General features: G+C 32.0%; 2 protein-coding genes across 4 annotated transcripts in view; both read right to left on the bottom strand.

Annotated features, from left to right (window-relative positions):
- Window positions 1-2378, bottom strand: part of LOC144854835 (DNA-directed RNA polymerase I subunit RPA12-like) — a 100585-nt gene extending 98207 nt beyond the window's left edge. For 2 of the 3 annotated variants that reach the window (XM_078712826.1, XM_078712827.1), the window contains exons 1-4: window positions 2225-2378; window positions 1734-1837; window positions 1135-1244; window positions 934-1004 (exon numbers count right to left, since the gene is read on the bottom strand). In XM_078712826.1, coding sequence (XP_078568952.1) covers window positions 980-1004; window positions 1135-1244; window positions 1734-1837; window positions 2225-2348 — 363 coding nt within the window. In that variant the 5' untranslated portion in view covers window positions 2349-2378 and the 3' untranslated portion in view covers window positions 934-979. Of the gene's footprint in view, window positions 1-470; window positions 1005-1134; window positions 1245-1733; window positions 1838-2224 lie in introns of those variants that run through there. The other variant, XM_078712825.1, reaches the window with a different exon arrangement.
- A 358-nt stretch (window positions 2379-2736) lies between these two features.
- On the bottom strand, window positions 2737-26258 carry LOC144854804 (protein FAM135A-like). Its single transcript, XM_078712792.1, has 18 exons — window positions 26037-26258; window positions 25195-25292; window positions 23529-23608; window positions 15894-16033; window positions 15184-15254; window positions 14517-14690; window positions 13664-13796; window positions 11144-11294; window positions 10218-10267; window positions 9816-9971; window positions 9153-9378; window positions 7987-8995; window positions 7173-7443; window positions 6782-6879; window positions 6225-6376; window positions 5670-5780; window positions 5187-5303; window positions 2737-4738 (listed from the first exon to the last, which is right to left on the bottom strand). Exons 2-18 carry the CDS (start codon window positions 25269-25271, stop codon window positions 4533-4535), a joined length of 3222 nt encoding a protein of 1073 aa, XP_078568918.1. The 5' UTR covers window positions 25272-25292; window positions 26037-26258; the 3' UTR covers window positions 2737-4532.
- Between the last annotated feature and the right edge of the window lie 1333 nt (window positions 26259-27591).

Below are 27591 nucleotides of genomic sequence, written 5' to 3' on the forward strand. Positions count from 1 at the left end.
CATGCGAAAAAAGATGTTTTTAGCACTACGTGCCCACCACATACGTAAAAATTTGCGCTCGCGTTGAATTTTTTACACGCTTAAAATGAAACGCGTAGAAAGTTGATTAGAAATTGATTTTTGTGTGCGCGTAATGTACTGTCTGTCTGTTAATGTGAAACATTCCATTTCTTTCCACAGATTTTATGCTTGCGCTTTCGAAGTCTAATGGCTCAAGTAAATATTTTTCTAGGCAGGGGTTTTCTTTAATAATTTGATAGTCTAAAAGAGAAGATTTTAATGCAAGATCACTCCTCCAGTCAATACAAGCATGTTCTTTAATCTTAGACAATGGAAGGCTAAAAGTGCATAAAACTTTCATAGGCATTTAATGATCAGAATGATATTACGGTATTAATGACACCAAATCTCATAGTTTTTTAGAAAAAGCAAGGTGAAAATTTGAATGAAAAAAAAAATGAAACCAAAAATATAAACAAAACTTTTATTATTGTTAAATATTTGTGTGCACTACCAAAACTAATGTTCTCAAATGCTAAATTTCTCAGCACACCGAAATGGTTCTGCAGTCCGAAATGGTGGTACTTCAATGGTACAGTCCTCGTTTACCTATGGCAGACCAGTGGTACTTTCATGGTACAGTTCTCATTTACCAATGGCAGACCAGTGGTACAGTCCTCATTTACCAATGGCTGGTCAGTGGTCCTCAATGGTACTTCATTTACCTCAGCACCCTACAATGGATGTTTCACCACAGACACAGTCTAATACAGTATTTACTTGAATTTCAAATGAGAATTTACTGTGTTTTCCGTTTTTATTTCTGTGTGTGTACTGTATACATTGTTTTTTGATGACTTCAACATCATTTTAATGTTTAATTCTCAAAATATTTCAATGGCAATGAAGTCTCCAATCAAGTTTATATTTCACCAAAATGTATCCAGTAAATCAAAAATGAAAATGAAGTAGAAAAACATCAACTGTATTCAATTTCCTGGTGTCTGAAAAGATAAAACACATTAATGATAATAAAGACATTGTAACTGTAGTTAAATTGTAATTGTGATCGATATAAATAATAAGGTTGTGTACACACGACACGTTCTGACAGTTTGTCCGCTGTTTACTTACTTGCACTCGGGACAGTAATAAAACACTGTCTGACCTTCATCAGCTGACCTCGTCTGACGTGTGTGAAAATGAAGTTTATCATGACCACACTTTACGCAAGTTCTTTCAATCTGCAAAAAAATAATAAATTATTATTGATTAGTACATTTTTGTCTTTATTTTGTGACTTTTAATTAAGGTGAAACATTATTATTGTGACTTTCAAATCAAGTGAATTTTCAAACATATTTTCAGATAAATTTGAGATCTAAAGCTCTGTCTACACTATCAAACTTTATGTAACAAAAAAAGTGTGATGTGCCAATATATGGTAGTGGTATACTCAAATATGTTAGTGATATGACATCATATTCATTTTGATTCGCTGTAACTGTATTTTGTCTTTTATGTGTAAACTGACTTTGGGGTTGGGTCAACCGGCTCAGCTACAGTGATTAAGTTCACTTAGGTTGACCCTGGTCTCCCCAATTTCATTTTTTTTGTTTTGTATATACTTAAATAGACCAAATAAATAATGAAATGAAATCATCATGTCCATGGGCACATCACATTTTTTTGTCACATAAAGTTTGATAGTGTAGACAGAGCTTAATACTTACTAATGTTCCATAATCTTTCTTTGTTACTGGCTCAGCTGCTGCCGTTGGATTTTTGCGAGTGTTGACTTGGATGTGCGTATGATACACAACATTTTTAAACTCTTCTGCAGAAACAATCAAAACATCATTTTTTATTTCTGTCTAGGCTAGTCTTTCAGTTTCAGACACAGTATTGAATTTAAAAGTGGATCAGTAATTAAATTGTTTAGAATTAATTTAATTCAATATTTTTTTATTTATTATATTTTTCAAAAACGTTTAAGACACGGCCTTTAATATACTTTACGTAAACAAAGTAAAAGTGTTTTAAACTAGGCCTACATTAATTTAAATACATGGGTATTCGCCTAGGGCGAAACGACCTTCTGACTCTGGCACCACCAATCGATTATCAGCACTGCTGGACGGTCTGCGGGTCTGGCTGGGAGCAGGCTCACGAATCACTCACCACACAGACTCAAGTAGAATCAAGGGTAAAACATTATACAAACCTCTTGCATCTGTTTCATAAGAGCAATTTCTACATGATATCATAACACTTCCTTTTATAGGAAATGGAAGAATTGTACCACAACGTGGACAAAATTCTTTAGAGGCGCAGTAAACTTCGTCCATTTCTTCTTCTCACATGTGCGTTCGTTAATAAACAAATAGCGCCCTCTATAATATCTGCACTACATTACATATGGAGCGCCAAAAGTGTTAATAACTGTTCTTTATTTTTTAAAATTTCTTTTTCAATTCAACAAATATTGATTTCAACATCACAGTAATATAATTACAACATTACTGACATCTTCTACACCTCATCTTCATGAGCATTCACATTTGTACACAAATTACCCAAGTTATTGAATAAAAGTGCAAAAAAAAAATCACAAATGCTAAACTTAAATTGTTATCAATTTATTTTGACTTAAATACAATCACTACACTCGTATATTGCACTTAAAGACTAACAATACTGTAATTAAATATTTCAATTGAAATTCATATTATAAATTAAAATCAATTGGAATTACAACCACCATTATAAATAGCATGAAACAAAAAGGAATTTAAGTACACTTCAAATAAGGTCATATTTCAAGTTTACCACCATAATAATAATAAACACAAAGGTTTTACGCAAATTTTAATTATTATATAATTTGATATTTAGAAACCAATACTATATTATATATCAAGAAATAAATGCATCAAAAATATTTGAACTTTAAATATAAAAGGCACTGAAAATTCAAGAGAATACATAGCAAGCTTACAAATATATTTTAAAATAACCTATTATTATTCATGGACAGAGTAACCACATTCAGCAAAATACTACACTAAATTACACTCATTTACATTATTTTTACATAGATGGTATAGCAACATCTTATTATGATTTTAGATTATAATACAGTACAAGATTTACAATAGGATTATATCTGTAATTGACTCCCTAACTGTGACCTGGGCCCAGCAGCAATTTGTAAAAGTGACTACCTAGCTTGATCAAAATCATTGGTTAATGTTTCCCCCTTCATTCTTTAGTTCTTGGTGCAGTAATCTTTTACAGCACAATAAGTTAATATAACCATGGAGTAAAGATTATTATTATTATTCTTTACTCCATGATATAATAATTAAATGATTTTATATTATTGTTTTAAATTAATAAGTAATTCTCTGCCACATATACTGTACACAGAAACTGGATTGGCTCCCTCAATAAATATGGTAATGAATAAATATGTTTTGAAATGCCAATGTAAATAATACTACAAGTGAAATACCCATTTGTGGATAAAAATTGCATTAATAGCAATAAAGGTTATTCAACTGTTCAGCCAATGAGCATCGAGCTTCAGCAAATTTAAAATTAACTATATAATACTTTTTAAAATTGTGTCAAAGGTCGTATTAAAGGTTTGCTTGGCGATTGAACACTAGTCAAGTTAGGTTTGAGTAATGCATTTCCAAAAGGAAATACAGAAAACATCATCCGGAGTTATGATATGTAACCATAGAGGAAAGGACAAAATCAATTATGAGCCTCTTTCATGTGTTGTGCAGATGTGTTAATAATAATAATAATAATAATAATTTGAGTGGTGAAGGTTTCAACTTTTATCAAAATGTGATCATTTTAGAGGGTTGGGGGCAGATTTTTTTGTAACACATACTTGACCAAAATGAACTAGATTAATTCTTGGATTCTTAAGACTGGTTCCCACTTGGACACAACGCAAGGACATAAATACACCACAAGAAATTTGACCAATCATGACGCTTTGGATCAACCAACTGTTGCTAGTGATTGGTCAACTTGCTCTTACGTCATTGTGTTGAATTCACATAGGAACCAAGCTTTACTCTCTAGTTACTCTAAACCTAAACACCACAGCATATTTCTACCATACTACGGTATGTACATCATACAAGCACCTTAAGTCACGCATAATATATTACAATAACATTATTTTAGTATTGTCAAATTTCAACTTATTTACAAATTTCAAGTTCATAATCCTATCAGACTAAAAAAATATATTGATTGAGACAAAGCCATATATAGCAATACAGAAGTTGTCCCTTGGCTACAAGATGGCGCATACGGATGTAGTATTTTGGCTACAAAATGGCGCAATCAGTTACTAGTTGGCGCATATCAGTAATCCAAACTCTACAGTAGCTATGTTCCAAATTGTATAAACAAGCATTTATAATATAATATACCATAGCTAAAATTATTTTCTCTTCTTAAAATATTACACTGGTTTCACAATTCTGAATATAAAATGAGAAATCAGCTCATTTAAAATAGTTTAACCCAGATACCGTCATGAATTTCTCAATGAAGATGTCAGAATCTAAGAAGGCTATATGAGCTGCTCGACCAATGAGTGAATTTGCTGACGACTGCAAGGCATGATGGACATCATAACGCACAAGCTCAACCTCTGGATTGTCTATTATTGGTTTCATGATGTTGTTTAGCATTTCGTTGTACACTGTCCCTAAAATGCAAAGCAGGTACAATATTAGGACTACGACAGAGTAGGGCAAACATCTGACCAATTACTTGGGTACAATATCAGGACTACGTCATAGTAGGGCAAAAACATCTGACAAATTACTTGGGTACAATACAATTTAGAAACACATTTAATAGATATGATTTAATAGAAATAATTGGCAAAATAAAGAGATAACTCAAGATTTTAATAAGAATTTGTGGTATCACAAATATATCGTTGGTAAGCATATACCCATTAGCACCTAAAACCATTACATCTGTCCGCGACAGTGGCTCAGTGTGTGAACTACTCGTCTCCTTATCCGAGAAGACTTGTTCTACCGCCAGAGCCATGGAGTGAGTGAGCCTTGAACCCTTGCCGATACTATGACTATGGATTACAGTTCCACTGTCTTTACCGCTCGGCCACTCACTCACTAAATTCTTACCCCATATATACTTGTCTTTGACAGCAGCTTTGCATTTTTCTACCCTGGCAGAATGCAGTGGAACATAGCGATCCTGTGATGAACCAACAAGCAGTACCTTCTTAAACAAAGCAAACCCTGAAAATAAAAAACATGCAAAAACACATCAATGTAACTTTAGGGAAATCATACAGCAATTTTAGAACCTTACCAATAATTTGTTTATAATCTCTGTCTACACTATCAAACTTTATGTGACAAAAAATGTGATGTGCCCATATATGGACATGATGATGTCATATCACTATCATATTTGATCGTGTCCATATATGGGCACATCAAATTTTGTTGTTACATGTAAAGTGTGATAGTGTAGACAGAACTTAAAAGCTGATAGGTCTTTCGGTCACCTTCTGCTGATGTTGGCCTATGTTTTGCTATTCATATTACATACAGAGCTCATATCAGCTACTGTAGTATCATGTATATAATATGTTAGTGTACCTGGTTTTTCACTCAACTGGTACAGGAATGTTTGTCTAGGGTCATGATGGTCCTTCAGTGTCATCTGCAGTAAAGAAAATGATTTCTTCCACTTCTGCATGAACCACATACCTGTAGAAGCAAGTTTAATTATTATTAATTTAACATTAAATCGTGGGTTAGCATGATTCTCATATCCTGGGGTTCAATCTGCGGCTACAATCCAGTACCAGTGGAGTTGTGGCTTGGTGGTTATATGAAGCTTGGCTACCAACCTAAGGGTCCTGGGTTCAAGTTCAATCCAAGCATTTTTTCTAATGACAAACTCCACTCCCAAAGACTTGTAGTAAGACTTTTTTTATGTAGAACATCTTGTGTATTTTTGTCTTGTGAACAGGATTGCCACCTTTTAGAAGGATAGTTATTATCCTCTTTCCATTGGAAATAAGTCCCACATCAGGACTTTCATGGGCTATCCTGCATCTCTGTATCTTTCTGTATCATAAACTGTGTATGTATTTTTAATGAGATGCAAATACAGTAAATCAAATCAAATATTCCCAAATAAATATTTACCTGTATTAACCAATGTACTGCTGTTAAACAGCTGTCCAAGATGAGGTCCTGACAATGACAAGAATGTATAAAGCTTGTCAAGCCATGGCTCAAATTCTGCTTTACACAACGCTGACCGCACTATTAATGTCCCGAGTGAATGTCCAATAAAACTATAACAGGGAAAAAAATAATTCAATGTAATAAAAAATGAGCATTAATTCTTCTGTTGCTTTGATATTATATCTGAAAATAAAAAAATTGGTAGGCAAACGCATGAAAAGTTTACTTTAACTAAGCCTAATTACTTGTTGAATATACTATAAATTAATAATAAACTATTGCAAAGTACTTTTGTCAGGAGGTAAAAAGTGTCCCATGTGAGAATCATTTGCATATTTTTTCAAACCAGAGTTCTAGTAACGCAATCTAACAACAGGGCGCATGGTGTCTGTTAAGGGACGTGGAGATGATCGTGCCACAGATAAACCCCTTGATCTCCGGAGCTCAACATCCTGTTGTTAGAATGCCTTGGTTCTAGTAAGGTCAAAGCTAACCAATATATCAGCATTACTTACCTTATTCTACTTGGTTTCAGCCTGAAAACATCAATGTGATTTCTAATTTCCCGTATTAATCGATCTGTCATTTGATCAAATCCTGCAAATGTATCACCCTATTAGAGAAAAAAAAAATATTGTTCAAAAATACATTCACAATTATTGCTTTTGAATTTTCAGCGCATTTTTTTGGAATATAACAATAACAGTAATAATATAATAACATTAATAATAAAAAAAATAACCTAAAGCTCTGTCTACACTATCAAACGTTATACAAAAAAGTGTGATGTACCCATATATGGTAGTGATATAACATCATCATGTCTATATATGGGCACATCACATTTTTTTGTCACATAAAGTTTGATAGTGTAGACAGAGCTTAATAGCACATTCATTTCTTTACTTGATTGCTTTCAGACATAAGAAACTCAAACTTCTCTCCGGGCAAGCCAAGTTCAATGTAAGTGCGAATCAACCTCAAGTCAGCCCGATTGCCGTCTAATCCATGCACACATACAATTAAATGCACATCTATGGCTTCATCTTCATATTCAATCTCATTGGCTATGCTAAAGTATGGAAGTGTTGATGCTCTGTGTGGCAAGTCGCTGTACAGCTCAAATGGAGTGGTTCGAATCTTACGGTTTATGTCTTCTTTGGCAAATTCAAAGCTTCTAAAGAACACATACAAATGATTTGATGTTAAACTTTATAATCAAAATAATGTTATTAATGTTATTCAATTTTGGTTGAATGCAATTACAGTTGGATGTTACTGTAGCACAGATTTATGTACTACTGTACTGTGTATTCTATTACCTTAAAACATCACTAAAATTCACTACATGGTTTACATACTGTCAATGTCTAAAGTCTAACATAATGTATAATACGCTGTGTGAGCATTCAAGTTTTTATCTCTTTTTATCTTTTTATCTCTTTTAAGTCTAAAATTGTGAACACGTTTTAAATATTTTGTCATTTTCGTTTCATGTTTATCATCTCAACTATCTCCGTCAGTTGATTTACAAAAAAAACAAAACAAATTTGTTTGATTAAGTTTGTACCCTGTATAAACGAATACACCTGTTTCAAGCAAGGAGTGCCACCGATTATAATAACATAGTACTATTAATTCTAATCTATATTATTACTACTATAAACACTACAATATTAGACTCATTTTATTCATCAAGTACATTTCTGTAATCACTTACATATCTTTCTGCCTCCTATCTTCCTTCATCAGTGATAACCTAGCATCTGGGTGCAACTTTTGCGGTTCTCCAACTGCCACTGCCGTCGACTCGCTGACGACCGCCTCGCCGTGATGTCTTTCCTTAACAATACAAGGCTGCGCATAATTATTAACATCTGGAGAGCTGATAAAAGGGAAGCAAGAAGAACACGATGTTTCTCCGGAAGAAAAATCCTGCGCAACGAAGTTGCGTTTACAAGGGTTAGTCCGTGATTCTTTCGCACCTTGATCATTTGAAATTACTTCTGGAGTTTTCAAGGTGATTGGTTGTATTTCCTGAGCGTCATTCTTTGGCATTTCAAGGTCAAAGTTCACAGTTTCACCTTCATTCGTGCAGTTATCATCCACCAATGACAGGAAGACATCACTAATTTCAATCTCATCGTTGCTTGGAGTAAACTTTTGTCCAGAAGAAATCAAACAAGCTTGGGAATCAAAGCGGTCCGGTGAAAAGCTCAACCGTTCCAGTCCGTCTAGACTGATTGCATGTTTTAGTTTACCCTTTCTCTTAGAGCCAAATCCCGATTTTAACATGTGCCTTCCGCCTGAAGAAAATCTACGTAACGCACTTTTCTTTCGTTCTTTAGGTTCACCATTGCAATTGATAGGAGACTGACAACGCCGTTCATTACAACCATTTGAAGGGGGTATACACGTGTCACATGGTACAGGTTGTACTTCATGATTGGTGGACACATCGTCCAATAGTAAACTAGGTAATGACACCGATGCGGACATTGAAGAGTCATTGTGATTGTCAGGTGATGTATTCTCTTTGTAGTGATTGGATACGTCATTTTCAAGACACAATGGAAAAACAGATTTTCGTAGACTTCCAATGATGCTTTTTGATTTTTCTTTGGATGGTTTTTGTTGAACTGGTTGATTTTCAATAAGCTCTTGTTTGTCAGGTGATGAATTATAGTCATGTAGGTCCACATCTACTTCCATTGCAGAAATCACATGACCTGAAATGAAATAATACAATCAAAGATTAATAATATAGATCTGCCCAAATATGGTAGTGATATGCTTAAATATGGTAGTGATATGAAATCATCATGTCCATATATGGGCACATCATAAAGTTTGATAGTGTAGACAGATCTTTAAACTATTCTCTACCTCTACCAAATGCCACAGAATCCAAATACTTTTCCTCAAACACAATTGGCTGATTTTCATATCTACCATCTGTCTCCTCGCATTCTATTGGAAGTGGGGGTAGTTTGCAGTAGTACTCGGAACATTTGACCGCGGCCATAGTGCTCTGATGACCTGGTTCTTCAAGGGCCAGTGCCATCTGCTTTGGCCGGGATGTCGTAAAGAAAAATTCTGAAAATCTTTGTATCTAAAATAAACACAACATAAAGAAGTTTGGAGCGAATCTAGAATATCATGCTACAGACTTAATATGGTAGTGATATTCCCAAATACGGTAGTGATATGCCCAAATATGGTAGTGATATGTCCAAATATAGTGGTGATATGATATCATCATATCCATATATGGGCACATCACATTTTTTTATCAAATAAAGTTTGATAGTGTAGACAAGGCTTTATGATTACCCAACTACATTCTACACTATCCTAAAACTCATTTGAGGATACCTGCCTCATAAGTCTTGATTTCACTGGATTTAATTTGGCCAAATTAACTGTCACAAATGTCAAAAGAATGGTAAAACGAACTGCATTATCAAAGTGCGAACAATGGTCAAATTTACCAATGACCTTGGGTAAAGTTACTATTTACAAGTTCAGTGTGAACAAGGCTGTACTCACCCTCATCTGATGGTACTTGTCTCTAAGATGTACCACTATGCGTTGATGGCTAACCATAATCTCCTGATACTGGGTCCATGTCAGAGTTACCTCTCCAGATAGCTGACCAAAGCTGGAACACACAGCTTCAACTATGTCCTCCTCACATTCAAGGCTCTAACATAAAATGCATCAAAATGAATTCTTATAAACAATGTTACAGAAAACAGCAGTCACAATATCATTTTAAAGCTATGTCTACACTATCAAACTAGTGTGACGTGCCCAAATATGGTAATGATATACCCAAATATAATAGTAATACACCCATACATATGGTAGTGGTATGAAATCATCATGGCCATATTATGGGCACATCACATTTTTTGTCACATGAATTTGAAAAACAATATTAAAATTTACCTCAACAACTTCACACATATTCTCTAGATTTTCTTCATAATCAGAATCATCTTTTGAAATAGAATAAATAACGTTATTGATCAACAATACATCATATGAATATAAACATTAATACAGTATTTATAGGCCCTACAGGCTATCAAGTTGTCTTCTTTCAATTAAATTTGTTTCAACAATCGATTTAATTTAATTTAATACTGAGAGAAAATGTATTTGTCTCTTAAATTTTACAATAAAGATATCTATAATATACAGTACTATTATGTGTAAAATTAATTGTACTGGCACAGTGTGTTTCTCCAATTATTCTGAATACATTAAATTGTGGTAATAAATTTGGAAAATGTTAGTATTTATAAAAACTTCTGGTTTTGGGATAACTGCCTGAGTTAAGTATGGTGTTGTCTGTTTTTGTTATACTACTTAGTATCTGTAATACAATATATTCATTCATTCATCAGTGAAAAAATACTTCCATTTATTGTCATTTACATATACATAGAAATGATGTTATATTCAAATATTTTATAGTTTGCTCCAAGACAAGTAGACAGAACATATAAAAAAGTATAAAATAAAAAAATCCATTTAAAGAATTATATCTTGAAAACAAACAATAATTTCCACCATTGCACAAAATTAGTTCCCATAATCTTTGTAACTCTAAGCTCTGTCTACACTATCAAACTTGATGTGACAAAAAAATGTGATGTGCCCATATGATGTCATATCACTACCATATTTGGGCACATTGCACTTTTTTTGTCAAACTTGCTTGATAGTGTAGACTGAGCTTTAAGAAAAAACAACAAATAAAAATGTATGTTGAGACGTCGGTTTCGCGACATGTAGGAACGCAACCGACTTTTCGCGACCAAAATTTCAAGCCAGCAGCAATCTCAAACTTGACATAAAGTAATACATACCTAATGTAATTCGTTGATCAATCGGTAAGTATGTTGATAATTGATTGAAGCTAATGGCTAGGTGGCGCTTTGATTTGAGAAGAGCGGTGGTTACATTACGATACACTTGCAGAGCTTGTTTCTTAGCCTCAGGTGAAAGACAGTCCTCCATCTATCAATTAGTCGGTACAGACGTGTTTGTTATTACTAATTTCATTAATGTAGTCAAAAATGCTACAGTTTTTTTACTTCTACATTTATAAACAACATTTATAATGTACCGTACTTGTTGTAAATGTATACATCATTACACATGGTGAATGTTTATGAGTTATAAATGGGAAATTATTTTCATAAAGTTGACAATTTTATCATAAAATATTTTTCCCATTCATGATGAAAATGCTTACAAACATCCGTAAAGTATTGTAAAAGCAAAATTATTGTTTTGGAATATTATTAATAGACAACCTCTTAATATCAGTTTCATCATATTTTATGTTATGGTTTAACACCAAAGTGGAAGTGACATTTGGTACAATTGACAGAACTGGTGATGCTAATTATGTGCAGTCAACCGTGACAGTCTGGTGACTTTCTGGTCAACAAATATCACAGGATGTTTTAATAATGACTATTGCATTTGTATATAGTAATATAAAGAAGCTCTCGATTTGCAACGACCGACAACCAAACAACACCATGTTAGGTCACTGTGCGCATACCGAGACATTGAGACGTGTATCTGCACTCCATACTTTAACATAGAATTGTTTGATGGTTTCTAGGTCGAGGTGACGAACGATCGTTTGACCTGACCTATCGTTGCAAATCTTAAGTTCCATATTTATGGCCGCCATTAAACGAGATCATTAAAATATAACTATAGAACTCAGAAATAAAATTTTCTATTTAGATTTTAAATTAGATATTGAAGAAAATTTAAGTAAGATTATATAGTATACAGTATAAAACCTAATTAAAAATGTGAAAATCAAAATATGCTTAAAAATACAAACAATGTAAGCAGGTCTGAAAAGGCATGATTAATATTTTCATACAATACAGTGAATAATAATGAAACAGGGATCCCATATGATTTCGCATTACTTAGTCAGTCTGAAAATCCTTTATTATTGTATTCATCAAGTTTTTAGCTCAAGGCTGTCAAGGAAATTAATTGGGTTGCTTTTCATAGAATTCAATGCTAACAAAATAGATATAAACAAATCAACACCATGGTCGCAGGAGCACATGGGAATTAAACCAATCATAAGTTAATTGAAAAGATATTACATATTTATTATAATATGATAACAAATACATTATTGATGGTGATGATTGATGATAAAGATGATCAAATGATTATGAACAAACGATTATGATCTAATGATTATGATCAAATGATTATGATAAAATAATTATGATTTAATGATTATGTTCGAACGATTATGATCAAATGATTATAATCAAATGGTTATAATCAAACGATTATGATCAAATGATTATGATTAAATGATTGTGATCAAATGATTATGATCAAATGATTTTAATATTATATTTGATATTTTTGTGTACCTACCTAACATATTCTTAATTGCACGCTATTTTTTATTTGATGATGTCATAATGACGATAGTGATAGTAGAGTGTTTACAGTGATACAGCTTTCACAAGATTTTGTGTTTTTTTTTGTGATTTGTAATGTACTACTACAGTTCATACTTTTATTAATTCATTATGTTATCTATAACATTTTCAGTGTAAAACCTTCATAACAATATTTTCAGTGTGCTCAATAATTTCCTGCTATCTATCAGTTCCATAGAGTATCATTAAACGATGATTCTTTGTGAAAAAAATTGTATTTAAAACTCTGATGAATTCTAGAATGTTATTGTAATGATGCATAATTTAGAGATATTATATCTCTATGGTATAATAATTAATTCTAAAAAAACATCTATTTGAAGGTTTTACCATGTATTTTAAATAATACACTTTTAATCATTGTAATTTACAATCAATTCTCTCCCAATACCAGAAAAAATTATTATAACCAAAATATTATCCCAAAACCAAACTTTTTTTGTGGTACAAAACGTCCCAAATTCTTTTTCAACATTTTAAAAACACATTCAAAATTTCTAGAAAACTAGACCAGCCCAAGGGTGTCCGGTATCGGAAGAGTTGACTGTATTTTGTATGTATTGGCCCTATGGATGAGAAATTTAATTATTATTATGGCCTATTTATTACTATTTACTAATATATCATATTTTTTTTAATGTATTTAGGCAAATTGCAAAGGATAACCATAAGCGAATTCATTCACTATCCTTCTTAAAGGTGACAATCCTGTTCATAAGACAAACATATCCACAAGATTCTCTACATAAACAAAGTCTTACAAGTCTTTGGGAGTGGAGTTGTAATTTGTCATTAGGAACAATCCTGACTATAATAGGACTCGAACCCAGGACCCTTGGATTGGTAGCCAAGAATCAGAACCCAATATTAATTTCAACAAGACTCTCTTACCCCATTCTCTGGCGACTTGGTACGTGGGCCAAACAATACAGTCTCTAAACTTGGTATTGGTACTTGTCTTGTTGGTGAATTTGTTGAACTAGAAAACTTTCCAAAGAAACCACTCTTAACTGGTCTGGGAATACTAGAAAATATTTTATTAAATGTTATGTAAAAAAATCTTTTACCACATCTTGATGTATATAGAGTTGAAAAACATAGCAAACATACAACTGTAAAAAACTGTAAATTAAATCACTCGAGACGAGCGATTTTTGCTCAAACCTGTATTCATTCCATACATTATACTCTTACTACAAATTCACTCCAAACAAAATATAACTCTCGACACTAAATTCACTATTATTATACATTACATTCTACATTACACAAATTCTTATCCTATTAGTTACTATAGTACTTAACATAAAACAATATTATGACCTAGTTATTCTAGGGGAAAGAACTTTAGTGTCACACTTACCGAACAATTTATGTGATAACATCTAGTTAATGTGTGTCATTTGAGGGATGCTTACATAATTACTGACTATCTACAAAGCATGTCAACACAGTAATCCAACTACATCAATTTATGAAACTAGGGTAGTCACAAACATTCAACTTATACTTAAGCTCTGTCTACACTATCGAATGTTATGTGACAGAAAATGTGATGTGTCCATATATGGACATGATGATGTCATATCACTACCATCTTTGGGCATATCACTACCATCTTTGGGCATATCACTACCATATTTGGGCACATCACTCTTTTTCTTTTTCAAACTAGTTTGATAGTGTAGACAGAGATTTAATAACCATTGACATTTTAAACATCATTTGTTTTTGTAATCGTTACCTGAACATGGCCTGATTGACACCTAGGAGAGCCGCATGAATAGTCAAGGAAGCTGCTGATAGATGAAAGTAATCAAACAGAACAGATGCATGTGAGTGAAGTCCACGAGCTGCATCTATGTGTAACTTTAGTGTACGCGTGCTTGATAATTCCAAGCTGTCTGGACTTGTCGGCCTAAAAACAAAAAAACACTATTTTACAATCTTCTACTTTTTTTTATTAAATAACCTGTTAAAAAAGTTTGTCAATGACAACAAGAATTAAGTTCACCCATTTTTTTTTTACATCTTTTGGTGAGGGGGGGGGGGGGGCTGTATCATGCTACATTTAAACAATTTAAAGTGAAGACTATTATAGGAAGTGAAAATAATATAGTATAAATAAATCGTGGCATAAAGTTGTTCAAGTAAAAATTATTCTAAAAATCAATCCATTTAGAAACTGTTATGTCATGAGATTCCATTTGTAAGTATAATTCAACTTTATTAGTTTCTATCAATGGTAAACAATATAATAAAAAAAATGGTAATATATAATAATGAAACAATAACATTAATAGAGGATCTTGCAAGAGGAATTTCTTGTCACGCAAGTAAGTAGATTAATGAATAGAGTTTCTTACAAATAAAAGTTGATCGAGAAAAAAACAGTAACTGTCAGAACTTACACCTCATCAGAGCAGCTAAAATAAAGTTCCAAAATTAGTTGAATGTCAGTGGAATTTATGCTCTCCTCAATCTAAAAAAAAATGAAAAATGTGTTAAATTTCAGAACAATGTGTTCATAAGTTACCATATTATTATTAAAATGTATATTTTCTTATCTAAATAAGCTATGGTGTGTATGCCCACGTTAATGTGTAAATGTACTGTAAGATCATTTCAGATACATCACCTGCATGAAAGAAAATCACACATTTTATCTGATAGTGGTAAAACAAATTGTATTCATAATTCATATTATATTTTATATATCAATATATTTTTTTTAATGAAAAGGCAATTCACTGAAAAAATTACATTGAAATAAAATGGAAAAACAAATAAAATTATTCCATAATTACAGTAATTCATTTTCTTATGGTTGTCGCATCGAAAACACAAAACCGTGTACACAGAAAGGAAAAAGAAATGTGTTGCCGTACCGTTTACCCAGGGGGAAAATTTAATTTTAAAATTTTGTTTAGCATTATTGCTAATAATAAAACTGATTTTTGAGTCGAGAAACATAGTTTTGCATTGTATTTTTTGCTACACAATTTTAAAAATCTGTAGCAAAAAGGTTGTTTTGTAGCTTTTTGCTATGCTACAGTGGCGAAATTATTCCCTGTTACCGATTGAGATAGCAAAAGCTCACTATTAAAGAAGTAACTTTTACCTTGTTACTGTCCACTAAATGGTAAATTTTAAACACAGCCACGTCTTTCAACGTCACTTCCTCATTTTTGTAGAGAATTTGAAATGTTTTACTGACTGCAACATTTTCATATACGCATGGAGGTGTGACCATCTCAATATCTGTAAGAATAAACACATAATAATGTACAGCAATGTAGTTTTATTTCAAATATATGACAATAAAAAGATTGAAAGGAAAAGATAGATGTCTGAAATATGATAGATTTCAGACGACTCTATCGGCTTTAACGCAAAATAATAACGATTTTGTCTTCATTTTGGGTGTTAGTCAAATGGCCGAGCGGTTAAGGCAGGAAGCCTTTACCATACCTAAAGAGCCAACAATATCGGCAAGGGTTTGAGGCCGACTCACTCCTAGTTCTGGTGGTGGAACAAGTCTTCTTGTATAAGGACTATAAACCGTAGGTCTAGTGTACACAAACCCATGTGCACTTTAAAGAACCCAGTTCATCATTCGAGACGAGTAGGGAGGTTGCCCTGGTGAACTGGTTCACAAAATACTGTAACCTCTGTATCAGGGGGATTACCACCTATCTGATAGGACAGTGATTAATTTACTATTGGTAATCCTTGGCCACAAGACATTTAAATAAAATAAAAAATATACCATTAAAAAAAATACCATTTAGAAATAATTTATTTTACTACCCAACCCCCAATGAATTGTCAGGGGTTCAAATCCAAGATCTTTTTTTATTATAATATTCTTATAATAATTTCATATTATGATAGCAACTATAAGCTCGTCACAATGATATCACATCTAAAGGCATAATACTGATGCTAATAAATTCTAATAGCTAATTGACTGGTTTATGTTATTGTAAAAAAGACTCCATTGAATACAGCTGGCTACTAATGCACTGAGCATGAGCAGATGTTACTGTGTAATTATCAGTAAAAACAGATGAGAGATAGATAAACAATTACTTGTCTACAGTTAACTAAGCACACCATCCTTTTCATTTATACATATATCATGAATGTTACTGTTACAAATTTGCCACAAAATTTGTCAGTGATTTCTACATTCAAATTAATACTTAATACAAAATTCCTTTAATAATATCCAAGAAAATGGAAATTGCTCATCAGTAGATGACAAAGAAAATTAAAATATTGTATATAAACTGCATACAGTTTTCCATTTACTAGTCACCTGGCTGGGTATTGTAATTACTAAACAGTCCTGTGCACAATGTCCTCATTCTACCACAATTACTGTTGTTAATAACAAATTATTTAATTAAAATAAATCTATTATTTATAAATTAATTAATCTAAATTTAAAAAACATGTACTCTTTAAAAACACTGACTTTAATTTAAACAACAGAGAGCAGTTCTTCTGTTTAATGAAACCAATGACAACTTTCATTAAAGGAGGGTTCCGGGCTTTAAATCAAATTAAAAAATATAAAAAGAGTCTGATCTCATGAATATTAATGAGTAAAAGCCAATGAGCTTCTCTAAGCTGCTGAATTTTTGTTTTATTTCTCGTTATTACTTTATCTTTTTGACATGTTTATAATATTATTATTATAATAGGTTTTTATGTAGTACTGTAGTATAGTAAATAAACGATATTTAATTTAAGAAATTTTAAAACCAGAATCCCCTTTAAATACTTTTACTAGTTTAATTCCTGGGAATTGAATGAAAGGCGTGAAACCGGATAAGGCTTTACAATCACAGATTGATTGAGAATACACAGTTACTAAAAAAACCAAAGGTGTTATATAAATAATTGCTATTGATTTTTGCAAGCCTACTCACATAGCAAAATGACCAGCTCTGATTTTATACCAACAGTTATGCTCTACGTTATTTTTAATTTTCTTTTAATTATACAAGAAAGATATTTTCCTTGTCATTTTTGGAAAAATACACGATACAAAATTACAAATCTGTTCTTATTTTCTTCAATTCTTATTTGGGCAATTCCCCATTGGAAGACCAAAATCATCATTTTTTAAATCTACATGAACCTACACTTAAGTGTTATTTTTTGTTTACTAATATGTGTGGAATTTAGTTCCAACTAAAATTTTTGTTTTATTAATTCACATTTCTTCAAAAATTGCTTTCCTTGTCGAATGTGTAATTTAAAATTTGACACTGAAAAAATAGCTGAAATTAGACAATCCTGAACTATGTACTTAACTCAACCCTTGTTGACTTTAATTATTCTAATTATTTGAGTTCATGGTCTCTAGAACACTAATATTTATATAAATTTTCATGTCGCATCTCCCACTTTCTATAAGAAATCATTTATTTTCTAGTAAATTTGTTTGTAATTCCGTTACCAAAAAATTGATTAAAGTTTTCCTGTGAGCTAACCAATGCTTATAAACTTGAGTTACTTTAAATTCTCTTATTAGGTATGTCCATTTACCTATATCAATTACACATTTTGTTTGGTCTTCTCTAGTTTTGTAGAAAACTTGGTAACGGAATTACATTTGGTAACGGAATTACATTTGGTAACGGAATTACATGGGGGTATAGGTATAAAATAATGTATCTTAATTCACTATAAATGTCTCTGTAATCACATAAAATTGTTTTTAAGTGAAGGGAATCAACAATTAATTGATTATTTATAATAAATCCAATTCCTAGTGGCCAAAACAGTTCCATGGAGTCACTTATAGTAGAAATTTACTATTGATGCACAAAATCACTTAAAACGTTTATAAAACATACTTACTATGAGCTAACCAATGCTTATATTATTTTTATATTATCCTAATACTAGGTATGCTCAAACCAATATCATTATCAGTAATCAGTTATGTCTCCTCTAGTTTTTTTAGAAAGCCTGGGTAACATAATTAAATTTTGGTATAAATTAATGGTATTACATGGTAACGGAATTACATTGGGTTATGTATAAAGTAATATACCTTAATTCACTACATATGTCTTAGTACTGTATAAATTGTTTCTAAATGTAGCGAATCAACAATTAATTATAAATAATGAATCCAATTCCAAAACAAATCCATAGTATATAGAGTCATAGTACAGTATACGGTAGGCCTAGATACTATATTTCCGATCGATGCTAAAATCATTCAAATTCATTCCCTATACGGGCACCACTTTAAGGATCTATCTGAATCAAAATAGGTTGATGAAGGTTGATAGTCATAAAGCTGATGACAGTAGTGAATAAACTTATATTTAATAATGATTATTTTGATGATGGCTGTAGTACAGTGTATACAACAGCTAGTTAAACTTCAATACTGATAACACTGACGATCTAAGCTTAAAGTGAGTAGTTTTAGGCACTTCGGCCAGAATAATATTAGAGAAATTTTGGCCAGGCTCTTGAACATGACAATGAAAATTAAGCTTCACAATTCAATTTGTTAACATTTTTAAATTTGGAACATTTTGTTTCTAGTTATAGTGTAGATGACTTAAATACAGTGGACAGATCATGCATATATTGACTAAGCTCTGTGAACCACAGATAGGCGCATTTTTTTTATTATTATAGTAGGTAGATCCAACGAATTCATGCGATGATTTTTATAAAATCTGGTTTAAATGGACATCAATTATTGTTAAAGTTCCATGAGAACACTAAAATACATAGAAAAAATTATTATTTGATGTTCTATTCGAATCAATAATCAGACGCGTAATTCCGTTACCATGTCATGTAATTCCGTTACCAGACAAAACTAACCAAATGCAGATAAACTATGAAAATATCCGAAGTAAACTTGTATTAATAAATTAGCCACATCTTATGTCTACACTGTTATACCAATCATAATCTTCAGTTGTTTATAGTATTCAGACGGAATTTCATGTTTCAAGTTAAAAATTGAATTATCAATTTTCTGTGTAATTCCGTTACCAAAATAAAAGTTACCAGAATATCAAGACATTGTAATTTTTTTTTTTTAAGTAGACTGTTTTAGATTAGTAAGTATGTGTACTACACACACATATCAAATTTATTATTCAAAGCTTACCCAGATCTTGTGGGTTGGTTAAAAAAGGCCGAAAATCTGTGTGAATTGTAATTCCGTTACCGTGGAATTGCCCATTTAAGAAAATGGAAATTATATTGATCATGACAAAAATTATATAATATTAATATAAACAAATATTATTAATATTATTAAATAATAAATATTAGCCCTAACCCCAAGAATTGTGACCAAAACTTAAGATGAGGGACCTCTTTAATCTTATCTGGCTCTAATTCAATTTTACTGGCCATCATTTTGTTATGAAATGTAAATTTTCATAGGTTATCTTCGGGATTTTAATGGCCACTGACCAGCAGACCGAATAAACCATTGACTACTAATATTATAAAATGACATTTTGTACATGTGCAATTTACACTCATATGTCTAGCAAACCAAGATTGACAAATGAACCAATACACTTTGTCTATGTGTTTGTATTCTACCTTACTAAAGTTCTGTCCAGACAAAAAAGGTGTAATGTGCTAAAATATGGTAGTGATATGCTCAAATATGGTAGTGATGACATCATCATGTCCATCACATCATATTTGTTGTCACATCAAGTTTGATACAGAGCTGTACTGAGTACTGAGTATTGTGAGAGTGTTGACAGAGCTTTATTAAAACCAGTACTGGTGGTTCAATCTAATGAAACAGATCTCAGTAAAATCTATACATAAAAATAACTAAATACTATACAATTTTAAAAGCCCGGCCAAATAGTCCAATCATTATTTCAACATTATTGCTGGGACTGTCTTCCAATTTAAAATGATTTAATGACTGAACATTGAAAAAAGCTGTGTAATTTACTAAAGAATGGAAGAAATGGATTTATTTGTCCTTAATTATGAATCCATTCAACCTAGCATACTTAGAAGTGATGAACAAATAGATCAGCCATTATAAGAGACATGCTTCAAGAATCCTATAACTTGTATTCAGTTATCTCTCAAGCACAGTGAATACACACTTGATACATGGTCAGCAGACAAATAAATGCCAATTACATTGCAAATCTTCACTAGCAGTAGCACTCATAATTTTAATTCCCTAAGGCAACCTAGGATAGGTTTCAATCTAGAATATTATGATTTAGTGAGTGTAAGTAGTATATTGTAATGTATTGAAAAGCACAGTATGGAATGATGAAATTCAACAGCTTGGTGTCATCAGACCAATAACACTCTACTGTACCACATCATTTATCAATCTGAATATAAATTCACAGTATACACCTCTGACCCGCCCACTGATATACAATACTTGAAATTAATACCTTTTTTTCTTCTCTTTGTAGGTACTTTGTTCCTTCATTTTTCTCATTCACATATTAAATAAATATCATAAATATGCACGTACTATAAAAAATTGTTATAAAAATAAAAAATATTTTACGATAAAAAAACTGCGTTATGTAATTGTAAGTACCAATTTTAGTATGTTTGGTCTATTGGATCGAATCAAAAAAAGATAAAAATTCTCTCCTATAATATTAGGATCCCAATAAAATTACTGTATTTCAAGATGATTGATAACAAATTATTATAGTATTTGAATTCAAATCACCTCTATTCCTCCCATCATCATGTCAATATGTATGCATCAATACAGTAAACACTCTTTATTATAATATCAATTTCCAATTTCCTGGTAATTATTTAAAAAATGTTTATTCAGGTCTTAAAATAGCCAACCTGCATATTAAAAAACAAAAATATTCACTAAAAAATAAGTGATTATATAAAATTATACCAAGCAAAGCAAAAGCATTTGTAATGTCATTACAGTAAATAAGTAAGGCAGTCAAAATAAACCCCTTAAGGGGACACCTTTCGGACCTAGTAAGGTATCCCTGTAAGGTTGTCCCCCTTAATACAGTATATGGGTGTCACCTTAATAAGGATGTCCCCTTAATAAGGGTGTCCTCTGAATAAAGGTGTCTCCTGAATATGGGTGTCCCCTTAATAGAGGTATCCCTTGAAAATGGATGTCCCCTTAATAAGGGTGTCCTCTGAATAAAGGTGTCTCCTGAATATGGGTGTCCCCTTAATAGAGGTATCCCTTGAACATGGATGTCCCCTTAATAAGGGTGTCCTCTGAATAAAGGTGTCTCCTGAATATGGGTGTCCCCTTAATAGGTATCCCTTGAACATGGATGTCCTCTGAATATGGGTGTACCTTGAATAGGGGTGTCAACTGAATAGGGGTGTCATCTGAATAGGGGTGTCCCTTGAACATGGATGTCCCCTTAATATGGGTGTCCTCTGAAAAGGGATGTCCTCTGAATATGGGTGTACCTTGAATAGGGGTGTCATCTGAATAGGGGTGTCCCTTGAATAGGGGTGTCATCTGAATAGGGGTGTCCCTTGAATAGGGGTGTTATCTGAATAGGGGTGTCCCTTGAATAGGGGTGTCATCTGAATAGGGGTGTCCCTTGAATAGGGGTGTCATCTGAATAGGGGTGTCCCTTGAATAGGGGTGTCCCTTGAATAAGGGTGTCCCCTTAGGATGTCCCCTTGAATAATAGGCACGTCCCAATTGGTGGGGGGGTGGGGTGTCTCTACTGTCTGTTTTACAAACATGATGAGATGCATGGTTAAATAAAATGATTTGGTATTGTTGTTGAATGTGTTTGTATCATAATCATTAGTAGTTGAATGTACTGCGTTAGAAAACCATGTATCACTAAGCTTGTATTCATGTTTTATTGCCTGTAAATTAAAACGACTGTAATTAAGAAAGCAATCATTTGTAATTTATGTATAAAAACAGGAAACTGTGTCAAAATGAATTGCATGCAGGTGAAAGTTATTCATGAAAAATATTACATCATCATACAGTACTCTTAATTTGGCAAGGAGTAGAATATACAGTAATAGAATAAATTAATTTTATTTTATGTTTTTCTTAAGATAATGTATTTTCAATTGCTTTTCTTTTACCATTAAATCAAATTTCTTCTACTTTAGAGTCTATTTTGATTATGACTCTAATTTTTTTTATAATTATTAATTACTGTATTTAACTTTTTTCTTAACAAATTTCATAAAAAGGGAAAATGATCAAATCTATCCACCTTCATGTTAATGTTAGTTAAAAAATTATTTTAAAATGTTAAGAATTTACAGGTAAAACATAGGAAAATGTGTCAAGATAAGTAAATTGACAATAAAAACCTGTCCAAATCTTTATTCAACTTTGTTTATTAATGAGGGTGACTCAAAACATGTACAAGGCCCTCAAACCTTAAATTTAAACATGAACAATAAAAACACGAAAAACAAAAAGACCATTATAATAGCAGTGGAGAGAGAACTCTAATTGAAACTTTACTTAGTATGATGGTGACTTTGTATATGGAAAACAAAGAAGAATTTTACAGCTAAAAGTGCTCGCACACTGACTAAAGTTCTGTCTACACTATCAAATTTTATGTGACAACAAAATGTGATGTGCCCATATATGGACATGATGATATCATATCAATACCATATTTGGGCATATCATTACCATATTTGGGCACATCACACTTTATTTGTCAAACTAGTTAGTGTAGACAGAGCTTAAGATTATTTGTTGGTAGTGAGTACCTACCTGATTGGCGTGGCAACGTAACATCATACTTGAAAGGTGACCTTGGTGGGACTTTCAGATACATTCTCATATGATAAAATCTATAAATAAAAGAACATATTTTATTTTATATTTTATAATATAGTCATTAATGAACTGATTATTTTTTAAGAAGAAAAAAATTGTTTTGTTTTTTATAAATCAAACATGAAATTGTTATAGATTAGAATACATTTTTATGAACCTTTATTTAATTTATAAGGAGATGGATATCTATGTTGTTTTTGTTTGCTTTTAATTTTATTATGTTTTTCTTTGTAATGTCAATTTTTTTTTCTTCCATACTATATTGAGGATGACACAAACAGTAACATTTACTGCAATTCTTTATGTACATTAAATCATTATCCGTTCCCCACCAGGGGGAAATTTTCAAGTGTAACCTTCTCCCGAAACCACTGCGATTATTTATGACACTCCACACATAGATGCCTGCCATACAATTAGCAACAATTGGTAACAACAAACATACAAAGGTTAATATCGTTTAATAAGATTTTCATTCAAATAATCAACACTAAATATTAGTAGATACAGTAGATATTTTATAGTTGTGTTTGCGTGAATAAATTAAAATATTCTGATTCACTATGCCCACACATATTGATGTTGTCAATACAATGTGATAGACTTGACAGTTTACAAAGTTGGTGCTCTTCCAAATGTCACTAAACTGCAGTCAGTTGGCTAGATAAAAGTGACGTTAATGCCTTTCAATAATGATAAGAAAACAGGAAGCTTGAATACAATAATAATTATTTATATTATTATTATTATTTTATCCAATTCTCTTACTTGCACTGATGAAGGGCTAGTGTTGCCCGAAAGCTCTGCTATTAATTGTTCTGGCTGTTTTACTTTATTTTTGATTTAGCTTTTTGCTTATTTTATTTTGTAGCTCCATTGAGATCCAGCCACTGATATACCCACAGCATTGTCATTTTTTCAGTGCTTATTTTATTTGTATCTCTATTGAGATCCAGCCACTGATACCCACATCATTGTCATTTTTCAGTGCTTATTTTATTTTATTTATCTCCATTGAGATCTAGCCATTGGTACCCACAGCATTGTCATTTTTTCAGTAATTTGCCTTTGGATTTATTCAAATAAGTATATTATTATTTATGAGTATTTATATTTTTATGAGTTGAAAGGTTAGACTGTTCTTTTGTTCTACTCTCGAACAATTTGCCACAAAGTAAACAGTTAAACATGACACAAAAGAGGTGCAGACTATATTGTACATGCAAAATGTCACCCACCTTACATTGCACAGAAATCATTTAGAAAAAAAAATATGAAAAGGTCCATAAAAATGGTTTACGGCGCAATAAAGTAATTCTGAAAGGCAGGTGAAATTAACCAATCAAAAGTCACATGTAAGTCAGTCACTCCCAAAGACTTGTAATAAGACTTTGTTTATGTAGAGCATCTTGTTTGTCTTGTGAACCTCTGAGGGTCCCTAATGATCAGCAATTGCTGGATGGATCACCCTCATTAAATATGATTTAGAAGGCTACCGCTGGTACCTTACAAATTATTTTCTATTGCTTATCTGTATTTGTTTTTCTGTATGGTATTAAAATAAATAAAATACAGTACATTAATTATAAAAGGGACTTACCCTCTTTGAAACAGGTCAATATTATGAAATTTGGACAATTCCACAGACAACTCAATAGTGGCCTGTAAATCAGCCATCTTCAAATTGGTTTATTCTTTCTGAAAATAGAAACAAAACTGTGAAACAAAAACACCAACTTAATTTTTAAAGCTCTATCTACACTATCAAACTAGTTTGACAAAAAAGTGTGATGTGCCCAAAATATGATAGTGATGACATTATCATGTCCATATATGGGTACAGTATACATCACATTTTTTGTCACATAAAGTTTAATAGTGTAGACAGAGCCTAATCATAAGATCATAAAACAATTACAGTTGTTAACTAAAAAAAAACACAATAAAACTAAATAGTGTTCAAAGTTGTTGTAATCATGTTATCTAAATTTATTGTATTGGGGGAGGTGGAGAAAGAGAATTAAGAGAAAAACAAGACATTAAAATTACACACATTGTGGAGTTACTGTACATAAACATAGGCTAGTTAGTACTAGGCCTATATAGACATGTTATTATTATTAATTATAGGCCTGTATACTAATATGCCTAGGCTATACTAGGCCTAGGAGGCCTGTACTATAGGCCTAACTGGCCTATGCATTTTTCATGCACAACAAAACAACACAAAAAGAACATTTTAATTTTGTATTAATTAAAATCTACTGTACGTTACACAGAACTATGCTTACAAACAATCTTACCCTAATATGCAGCTTCGTGATGATGGTTATAGTACAGGCTACTAGGCTAGAATAATCCATACTCTGGTAGTACGGTATAGGCCTAGCCTCGGCTAGGCCTCCTATCCTATCCGTATTGCAGATTTATAGCCAGACTTACCAGTGGATACCCGGTGGATGGAGATGTGTTCTCTTGTCTGTAGGTGACGGGCTTAAAGAGCGTGTGATACTTCTCCTTCTTCTTGCGGTTGAATGGAATGACATAGGAAGAAAGTTTTGAAATGTCATTTCTTAATAAAAATAAAAATTTCTCATGTTTTTGATTTAACGTAAACAAGGCGCTGAATTAGTCAAATTTCGAAATTGGTCAGACATTGGCATCTTTATAAATGTTCTAGGCTAGGCCTCCTCATATGTAAACCTATTCTATAATTATTTTTATTTGTTCCCAATTTTCTGAAAATAGAGGGCGCTAAACATAAAATTTACAACATCAAAAATACAGGTTGAAAGAACAAAAGATATTAAATGGGAATCGAACCCACGACATACGACGCTCAGACGACTGAGCTAACTGATCATTTTGGTGTTAGCAAGGTTAATATGATACTTATGACGTAATGATGAATTACGTAATACACGTATAAATAGATTAACAAAATCAAAATTTAGCTGTGTGGCGTTTGACCGCGAATTACTAACAATACCATCTTCCCTACTACACCCGCATAAACTCATTTGCATAACAACGCACCTCTTACCAAACTACGATGATGAGATATAAATTCTCTTCTAAACACCTAAAGAAGAGAATTACAGTATTTAAATTCCCTTATTTTCTGATTAAAATTGTTTATTTTTTACATGATATTTGAACAATCTTCTAATGTATTAACAAAATCAAAATTTAACGGTCATCTTGTATTAGGTTAACACAAGCTTCGTTCCCTCATTAGATGACGTTCATGAATATGCATATTTATGACGTAACGATGAATTACGTAATAAGCACGTACGATATCGGTTTGAATCTCGATTTTTTATATTTTTTTTGTGTGTATAGGAAAAAAAAGAATGGTTTTTCTTTTATTTTGAAAGCGAGATATTATTAGAGGGTTAAGTTAACCTAGGGAAATATGTAATCTATCTTCTTACCGTCATAAATGCGACAGTCAACTGTCATGATGCATAGGCCTATTCATTCACTATCTATTTACAGTAATCACTATATTATATAAATGTAATATATTATAATAGGCCTAACACATTTTCTTCATAGAAGTTCAGTAACATAAAAATGGACTAATTAGCCCTAAATCGTAGAAAAGCAAATCAAATTATTAAAATGAAAGCTTCATATCGCGTAATAGTCTCATAAATATGCATATGAATGTACGTCATTTTGAGGGTAACGAAACTATTAATCTAACTTAACTATAAACAAGATGTCCTGTTAGCTCTCGACTGATTCTCACTATTGTAATTGTTTTATGAATTGTGAAAATATTAAAATAAGGCTTTTGAATCGTGTGTGTTGCTCACGCTGTTTATATTTTATAATTTTGTTTTGAGACCTATCTGACGTCATAATTCATGAATGCCTCGCACTTTAGGACCTACTCTACCATGGCTGCGCCTGAGCTAAGAAAGTAAAAAAAAATCAGACTTGCAATAGGCTATATTGTAGTTTTAACAAAGTAAATTTTTCCGAAGAA

Source organism: Antedon bifida, chromosome 10 (assembly GCF_963402885.1).
Source record: "Antedon bifida chromosome 10, ecAntBifi1.1, whole genome shotgun sequence".
NCBI classification, from domain to species: Eukaryota; Metazoa; Echinodermata; class Crinoidea; order Comatulida; family Antedonidae; genus Antedon; species Antedon bifida.

Coding starts and splice junctions, on each gene's coding strand:
- LOC144854804 (XM_078712792.1), bottom strand. CDS start 25,271: ATGGCTGATTTACAGGCCACTATTGAGTTGTCTGTGGAATTGTCCAAA. Junction 15,255..15,893: donor ATTTAGTGGACAGTAACAAG/GTAAAAGTTACT, acceptor ATTTTTTTTTAG/ATTGAGGAGAGCATAAATTC. Junction 5,304..5,669: donor CCAGTTGAGTGAAAAACCAG/GTACACTAACAT, acceptor TTTTATTTTCAG/GGTTTGCTTTGTTTAAGAAG.